Source organism: Vombatus ursinus, unplaced genomic scaffold, assembly GCF_900497805.2.
Source record: "Vombatus ursinus unplaced genomic scaffold, bare-nosed wombat genome assembly UNPS02014825.1, whole genome shotgun sequence".
Taxonomy (NCBI): domain Eukaryota; kingdom Metazoa; phylum Chordata; class Mammalia; order Diprotodontia; family Vombatidae; genus Vombatus; species Vombatus ursinus.
Window position 1 is genome coordinate 5,538,391 of NW_020954603.1, and position 9,182 is coordinate 5,547,572.

General features: G+C 47.6%; 1 protein-coding gene across 2 annotated transcripts in view; it reads right to left on the reverse strand.

The window, feature by feature from the left end:
- The window catches only part of NRDC (nardilysin convertase), a 72,438-nt gene extending 63,949 nt beyond the window's left edge, over positions 1-8,489 (reverse strand). For both annotated transcript variants that reach the window (XM_027838252.1, XM_027838251.1), the window contains exon 1: positions 8,068-8,489. In XM_027838252.1, the coding sequence (XP_027694053.1) occupies positions 8,068-8,474 (407 nt within the window). In that variant the 5' untranslated portion in view covers positions 8,475-8,489. The remainder of the gene's footprint in view (positions 1-8,067) is intronic.
- Between the last annotated feature and the right edge of the window lie 693 nt (positions 8,490-9,182).

Sequence of the window (9,182 nt, forward strand, 5' to 3'; positions counted from 1 at the left end):
AGAAGCATTTAGTAGAGTTCTTTTTCTGACTCTGCTAAACTTGTGATTAATTTCATTATAGTTTAATACCTATCTCAACTGAATGCTTTAAGGCTAAGAAAATTTTAGGCATACCAGCTAGGATTCTCAAATGAAAAAATACGGGATAAGAACTGATAACTAGAGTCCAGGAAAATATTGTGTATCTAATCAGATAGAAACACAAATCAGTTGGCTCTATGATGGCTATTCCTCTGACAACAAGGCAGGACTCATCAGGGAACAGTAAAGAAAGTGCAGTATGGGAATGGAACACCAAAGACATTAAGGCCCGAGTGTTCTCATTCTCCATGTTAATGCAAAAAGGAAAAATCCCTATGCTTCTGTTCAAGATCTCCCACAGCACCTGTTAAGCAAGCTTCTTAGAGATATGGCCCCTTCCCTACAGCTGCACATTCCTATTGACTATGAATCTCACAAACAACAGCAAAGGCTTCAAAGTATTCTAGTAACTATTCTGTGACCAAGGAAAACAGCCCTGACCCTGGCTAGTCAACTGATAAAGGTGTACTGTTGGTCAATGGCAGAACCAGGTCAGAGGAATAAGGGTGTTACTATCAATTTACTCTAGGGTCCAGAATTTTATCCATGTAGGGAGCTTCCCCTACTGCTGGACATCAGAACCACCTACATCAAAGTAGATGGTTTAAATAGTTATGACCAAAAAAATACCATCACTCCAATCTAGAAATGGCACCCCTCTGAGCTCAGTAACCCCACACCATGGCAACATACCTTAGTAATTTAGTAGAGGAATCTATCAACAATACTGAAAAAAATATGTCTTAACAAGCAGCAACATATAATTTCCAATTCCTGGAGGTCAATTTAGTTCTGATCCAATCCCAAAGATGTTTGCACAAAGTAGGGAAGGAATGGGATCCACTCAGAATCCTATTAGCTCTGAAGGCCCTGCAAAGGTCAGTTTGGCCCCAGGGCCCATTACAGAGCTGATAGGAGATCAAGAGTCACCTCTGACCTTTAATAATTACTCCTCCCAACATGCCAGACACCTGTTAGGGCTCGATGTTTTAGCTTCATCCTTCTCCCAGAGGACTAGAAAAGCAGAGATTTGCCACTGGCACAAGCGTTAGGTTCCCACGTTATTCATATTTAGAAGACATGGAAAAGATATCAACATTTAGGCCTATTTAAAAGAAAGTTGTTAATTTCATGTAATAAAGGCAGAGGAGGAAATGTGACAACAGGGAAAAAACAAGTCAACTGGGTTGTAAAACTAGAACTACCCTAAGTCAGGCCCTCCCCATAACATGCCTAAGGCTGTAATTGTCTCCTAAATGGTCCTCTCTGCCTCACATCTCTCTCCTCCTCCAATGTATCCTGCTGTTCATTTTAGCCAGATCTACCTTCTGCCAGGTGGTGCACTGGGTAGAGTCCTGGGTTTGGAATCAGGAAGACTCATCTCCCTGAGTTCAAATCCAGCCTCAGACACTTCCTAGCTGTAAGACCCTGGGCAATTCACATCACCCTGTTTGCCTCAGTTTCTTCATCTGTAAAATGAGCTGGAGAAGGAAATGGCAAAACCATTCCAGTATCTTTGCCAAGAAAACCTCAAATGGGGTCACAGAGAGCCAGATATCAACAACGTTCATAAACGATTACTTTCATCATGCCATCTCCCCATGCAAGATGTACAATGGCTACTCATTGTTTACAAAGTCAGATCCAAAGCTCTCATCCCAGTACTCCTGAGATGCTACATGAGCCTACTGTATCCAACCACCTCCCAACAAACAAGTACTAACCATGCCCTACACATTTACTCAATCTCTCACTAATGCCTAAAATGCCCTCTACCCTCCTTTCTACCTCTCCAAATCCTCCTTACTCTTCAAATGACAAATAAAGTCCTAATTCTGACAAGAAGCCTTCTTGGACTCCTCCCATAGTGCTTTCGGCCTCTCTCTCCCAAGTGACCTCACTAAGTGTTGTGTTAACACATTCTGGCCCTTGATTCATGGGCCCAAGCCTGATCTCATTGCTAAGATTAAGCTCCTTGTGAGAAGTTACTGCATCTAATATCTATAGTATTCAATTACTTATTCATTTATTCAGCAAGTGTTTACTGAACACCTACTAAAAGGCTGGCATTCTACTTATTCTGGGGGGAATGCAAAGTAAGCAGGAGATACATCAAGGTCCTCATTGAGGTTATGATCTAAATGGGAAGGTAAAATATTTAAATACAAAAAGATGCATCTGATTAACTGACCAAATGTTAGTGAAGAGCTGGTCAGGCAACATTTAAGTACAGTGAATTAAGTCACCAAACCCAGATGAACTACAGCCTTTACCAGTAATTACAGCTGGCATTTAGTGATCATTTGACAGCTAGCAAAGTGTTTACTGACATTATTTCACTTAGCCTCCCAACTACCCTATGATTTAGTTACTGTAGGTTTTTATTATCCATCGTTTTCAAATGAGGAAACCGAAGATAGGGAAGTGACGTGACCTGTGCATGGTTGAAAAGTCAAAGGTAGAATTCAAACCAAGGGCCTTCTTACTCCAAGTCCAGCACTTCACCAACTAACTATACCAGGTCTTCCCACCCTTTCTTAGGACCTGGGCTCCTTGCCTTCAGTTAACCTCCCCAGATTGCCTCCTTCAATATGAAAGGAAACATCCTAGAGTTTAAAGAGATTAATTTCGATAGGACGATATAGTTATTTAGCAAACATTTCCTATATTCCTTTGACAAACTTCTGGTAACTCCTGGTACTAAACATAGCCCAGGCTGGGAACTCCTGTACTTGCCATGGTTCACATGGCGCAGTCAAACTGAGGCTCTATGCCTCCAAATCCAGGATGCTTTCCACTATAGCACACTGCTCCCCCCCCCATCCCCCTTATCCTATTTCTCTCCAAAGGGCCTACCTAACACAGTGCTGAGCACATAGTTGACACTATTTTTCAAAGAAGGGCTTCCTCCTTCATCTGCTACAACTTTGTTGCCTTAAAAAACAGAATCCTAAAGAGTATCAATTCTGTGCTCAAGTACCAAATTAGCCTAAAAGCTTACAACTGTACAAAATGGACAGATAAGCGGACAGAGGGGCCAAGGGCATGTACTGCTGATTCACTGGCTTGTCTGTCATGGATTCAAATTCCATTCTCATCAAGATTTTCTGGCTGATAGATAGCATCTAACTCCTCTACAGGACTTTTAAAGAAGTGACCAGTGTCACCTGATAGGTGACACCACATCAGGGAGATTTCGAAACTTCAGCCAGAAGACCTCTGGGGTTCCTTCCAACTTGAAGGCTAGTAGGGGGAGGGAGCAAGGCAATTCTTTTACATCTCCTTAAATGACTCGCTATCCCACTCACAATTGGGGCTTTTCCAAACCGTTTTTTCATTCCTCCAAAAACCTTGCATTGCTCTTCCACCCCCATGCTGTCAGCTGAAAACCTTGCCTCATATTTCACTGAAAAAAAAATTGAGGATAATCACCAAGAGCTTCCTATTCTCTCATCATCATCTCACATCATCCTTCTGCCACTGTCTCCTCCTTAAGCTTTGTTTTCACATAAAGAAATAATCCTTGGGGGCAGCTAAGTGGCTCAGTGGATAGAGCTCCCACCTTGGAGTCAGGAGGACCTGAGTTCAAATCTGGCCTCAGACACATAACACTCGCTAGCCGTGTGACCCTGGGCAAGTCACTTAACCCCATTTGCCTCATCAAAAAAAAAGAAAAGAAAAGAAAAAGAAATAATCCTCCTTTTTGCCAAGGTCAACTCCTCTGCAGGCACCAGTCATCCCCATTTCATCCCATTTTCTCCAGTTGATTACTCCCTCTAACATTCCCATTGACTCATTTATATTCAATTTCCCATATCTATTTGCTGCTTCACTATTGCCTATAAACACGCACATGTCTCCCTCATCCTCAAAAAAATCCTCACTTGATCCACCCATCCCTATCTCCCCATACTCTTGCACGATTTGTGGCTCAACTCTCCTCGAGAAAGCCATTTACAATTGATGCCTCTGCTTTCTTTCCTCTCCCTGTTCTTAACTCTATATAGTGTGACTTCTGACTTCATCATTCCACAGACACTGATGTCTCCAAAGTTACTAACGATCTTTTAACTGCCAAATCGAAAGACCTTTTTTTCAGTCCTCATCTTTCTTGGCCTCTCTGCAGCCTTTGGCACTGTCCATCACCTTTTTCTCCGTGATACTCTCTTTTCTCTAGATTTCCTCTTCTAATTTTTTATCTGACCTTTCCTTTGTTGGATCTTGATCCAGGTCACACTCACTAACTGTGAGTGTTACAATATTTGAGTGCACCACAGGGCTCGGTGCTGGCATCTCTTCCCTTCCCCCTTTGTACTCTCACTTGGTGAAATCTGCTCAAGTCTTCTTATGCAGTCTTAAACTCTACTGACCTGAAGAGTCCCATTTCCAAGTGCCTATTGAACATCTCAAACTGGATGTCCTGTGGACATCTTAAACTCACTATGCACAAAACTGAACTCATCATCTTTTCTCCCTAAGCCTTCAATTCTTCCTAACTCTCTTACTACTGTCAAGGGTATCACCATCCTCCCAGTTACCCAGGCTCAATACAAAGGTGTCATTCTGGATTCCTCAATCTCTCTTACCCCCCCCGCCCCCCACCCCATCCAATCTGTTGCCAGGGCCTGTTAAGTTTACCTTTGTAATAAATCACATTTGTCCCCTTCTCCCTTCTGACCCTGCCACCACCCTGGTCCATGTTCTCATCACTTCACATATTAACTACTGCAACAGCCTGTTGGCTGACCTCTTGCTATTCCAGACCATCCTCCACTCAACTGTGAAAGTGATCTTCCTAAAGATCAAGTGTCACCAGGTAACCCCTCCCCCCATTCAATAAACTCCAGTGGCTTCCTATCACCTCCAGCATCAAAGAGAAAATCCTCTGCTAGGTATTCAAAATTCTTCATAACCTGCTGCACCCCACCCAGGCCTTCCTTGAAGTCTTTTACACCCTCCTCTCATGCAGTCTGTTACACCCAGTCCTCCTTGATGTTTCTTGAACAAGACACTCTATCCAGACAATTTCACCGACTGTCCCTTACGTCTGGAATTCTCTCTTCTGTCATCTCCGCCTCCCAGGCTTCCTTCCAAGTCCCAGCTAAACTCTCACCTTCTACAGGAAGCCTCCCTTGACCCTCCTTACTTGCACTGCCTTCCTTCTGTTGATTTGTCCAATTTATCCTCTGTGTCTCTTGTTTGTTCGTAGTAGCTTGCACGTCGTCTCCTCCACCAGACTATCAGCTCCTTGGGGGCAGAGACTGTTTTTTGCCTTTCTTTGTATCCATGGTGCTGAGCACTGTAAGTGCTTCATAACTTTATTCACTTCTCACAACCTACCCTGATTCACATTATTCCTAATTCCTGAAATGTTCCCTCCTCCTCTTTGCTTGTTGCATTCCTACCCAACCTTTTAAGCCCAATTGAAAGGTCATCTTCTCTATGAAGTCTTCCCTAATTATACTCTGCTTCCTCCCAAGAAACAATCTTGGCACCTTGGACCTCACATAACATTTCAATATGGGGTATTATAGCTCTCTGTGTCTGCTGTCTTAGTCCCCTACTAGACTATGAGCCCCTGAGCCTAGGGAACATTTTGTAGATACACCAATACCTGCAGTGCTGTCCACACAACAGCAATTAGCACATAATAAATATTTGTTGTATTTGTAAAATAAACCAATACTTTAAATTTGTCTTTCAAAACCTGTACACCACAATTCTTTAAGGGCCCCTAGAGATCATCTGGTTCAACTCATTTATTTTGCAAATGAGAAAATCATTTATGAGGCAACTATTTATGAACCACTTGGCAGGGAGGCAGTATATAAGCATAGGTGTGAGGGTCAGGGAGACCTGGGTTCAGATCCTGCTTCTTATGCTGCCCAGCGATGTAAATCTAGGTGAGTCACTCCTGTTTCCCCATCTGTGAAATAGAAACAGTAGTTCTACACCTTTACAAGACAGTAAAGATCAAAGATGATAAAATGATCATAAAGCACTCACAAACTCTCAATGAGTAGTAGTTTGTTATGATTCATACCTCCTTCTAGGGAAGAGAAGAAAAGAGGGAGGGAGGGTCTGAATGAAAACACCTTTTAACAGAACCTAAACCCACAGCATGGGTGGCATCCATCCCACCTCTTGGTCAGGGACAAGAGGCTTCTGCTAGTCCCCCATCATTCTACCAATAATAATCACCATGCTAGTGATTCCCATTTACAGACTGCTTTGTAGCTCAAAGCATAACTCTTTAATATCCTCATTCTACCGATAAGTGGACAGAAGCTCAAAAGTGCAGTGCTTGCAGCCAATCAACAACAATGGCAATGATAACAATGATAGCTGATTGGGCTTTAAGGTTTGCAGAGCACTATATACATGCATGATCTCATTCGATCCTCACAACCACCCTGGGAGGTAGGTGTTACCATTATCTCCATTTTACAGATAAGGAAACAGAGGCAGATAAAGGTGAAGAGTCTTGGCCCCTCTGGGCACAGCTAGTGTCTGGGGCAAGCTTCTTGACTCCAAATTCAATGTGCCATCTAGCTGCCTTAACAAATCAATAAGCATTTAGTAAGCACTTACTACCACTAACTTTCCTAAATCTTTGGGGCCAATCCCTTCTTTCTGGGGCTCAGTTTCCAGTACCATGAAAGGAGTTAGAGAAGATACCCTCCAATGTCCATTTGTGGCTGCCTCCACCTCCACTTGAGAAGTGCACAGACCTCCTTCAAGGAAGAGGTTAGAGCAAGGCAAAGAGAGTCAGTCAGAAGACCTGGGGGCCAAATCCTGTCCCTATTACTAAGTGGGTGACTTCTGGCTAATATCTTCCTCACTAGAGGCAACAGAGGGATGAGTAGCAGTTACAGGGCTGGGCCTGGAGTCAGGAAGTTCTGAGTTCAAATCCAGCCTCAGACACTTACTAGGTGTCACCCTCGGCAAGTCACTTAAACTCCATCTGCCTCACTTTTCTCAACTGCAAAATGGGGACAATAGCACCTACCTCCCAAGGTATTATGAGCAACAAATGAGATGTTTTTAAAGCACTTAGTACACTGACTGGCACGTGGTAGGTACTTAATAAATGATTGCTTCCTTTTCCTCTCTGCAAAAGGAGATGGTTGGACCAGAGGACCTTTAAAGACCTTCCACCCCTGTAGGAGAGCCTGCATTATTAAAAAGAGAAGTCACCCCCTTATTAAAAGACAAGTCTTCCCAGGGGAAAGCACATGGGTCCAGAAGAGGTTAAGTGGGGGAGGGGGAAGGGACTTTCTCAGGCAGCATGGGCTAGCACCAAGAGCAGAGTTCCAGGCCTGGAGTGGACCTGGAGTCAAAATCTCACCTCTGCTATTCAATTCTATTCAGCAAGAATTTATTAAGAGGTCTATGACAGCAGTTATCAGCAGTAATATGCCAGGCACTGGGGAAGCAAAGTCAGAGGCTACATCTTGCCATGAACTCAACTCAGTCAGCATTCTGTAAGCATCCATACATACCATATATACACAAATATATCACGTACACACAGGACCCTGTGTATATGCATACACAAAGCATATCCATATATACGCATGTGTGTGCAAACACACACACACACACACACACACACACACACACACACACACACACACGCCACTGGACGCAAAGACCGAACTAGAGAGGGATGGATCACTAACAGTTCCCTGCCTTCGACTCCCTTCAGCAGGCACACATCAGACCCGCACAACGTACGAGGTAGACGGCTGAGAGTACAAAGACACCGCTCCAGGCGCGCATGGACCGTGCAACCCACGACTGACAAGCATTCATTAGGCGCCAACAGGGAGCCAGACGGGGGAACACCGAGACAATGAATGAGTCGATCCGCGCAGGCTCGAGGCGTGGACGTTCCACCCGCCCGGGCAGGGCTGAGGGCGTGCGGCTGGACAGCGCCTCCGGCTCCGGTGGCCCGGCCCCTCCCCCGCTCCCCAGGGGCCTCACCGGTACTGCTTGGGGTCGCTGGGAGACTTGACGATGGCAGGATCCCCGACGTTGCTGAGCAGAACTCCCCGGAGGCCTCCCCCCTCCTCCTCGGACTCGTCCGCGGCCAGGCGGGCAGCCCGGCCGCTCTCGCCCGCCTCCTGGGCGCCGGGCTGCAGGTCGGGGCAGCTGCAGGTGTACTTGGCCTTGTTCCTGCCCGGCATAGTAAGACCCGCGGCGGGACTGGCGCAGGGGCCCGGAGCAGCAGCGGCGGCGGCGGCGGCGGCGAAGGCGGCTCTGGCTCCGGCTCGGGTTCCGGCGGGCCCCGGCCTCCGGCTCCCTCTCCTCAGGGCGCCGGGCAGCGGCGGCGAAGGAGGCCCGGCCTCACGGCACCACGTCCTCCAGGCAGCAGCGGCTCTTCTCAGCATCCACCGGGGAGCGCGCCTCGGGCATCCCCCGCCCGCAAGGTCCGCCTCCGCTCCCGCTGCTCCTGCTGGCCCGCGGTGGCTCGGGACGCGGCGGACGCGGCGGACGCGGCGGCGACGGCCGGAGCTGGTGCTACCGCCGCTGGACCGACAGGCCGGAACCCCCTCCCCCACCGGCGGGGGAGGGCCGCGGTCGGGCCCGGCCAATCACAGACAAGGACCTGTGTCACGCGTGCGGACTCGACCAATCACAGCGCAGCTGGGGGGGGCTTCTGACCGGCCTCCGCGGCCGCCGGCGAGCCCCCCTGGGGGGAGGGGCGGGGCCCGCACAGACCGCCGGGAGAGGCGGTGCGTGGGCGGGGCACTAGGGGGACTGTGACGTCATCAGCACGGAGGATGTTTGTTGCGGCGCCTCAGGCTCCGGCTTCTCAAGCTATTCGCGGCCCCGCCCACCGCCCCCTCACACCCGGAGAGACGAGCATTGGGCGGGGCTGATCTGCACCCAACCCAGCTGTCGATTCATTGGCCAAAACTGCCCGCCACTCATAAAGCTTCGCCCCAATCGGCTGAGGACTGATTCCTCTATTCCTCCCCCTTTTCCAGTGACTCAGCAAAGGGAGGTGGGCTCGGCGAAATCCTCGGAGACCTTTCTCCGTCCACCGAGGCCGGAAGTTAAGCGTGAGACGGAAGCAGCTCCTGAGGGCAGCTGAA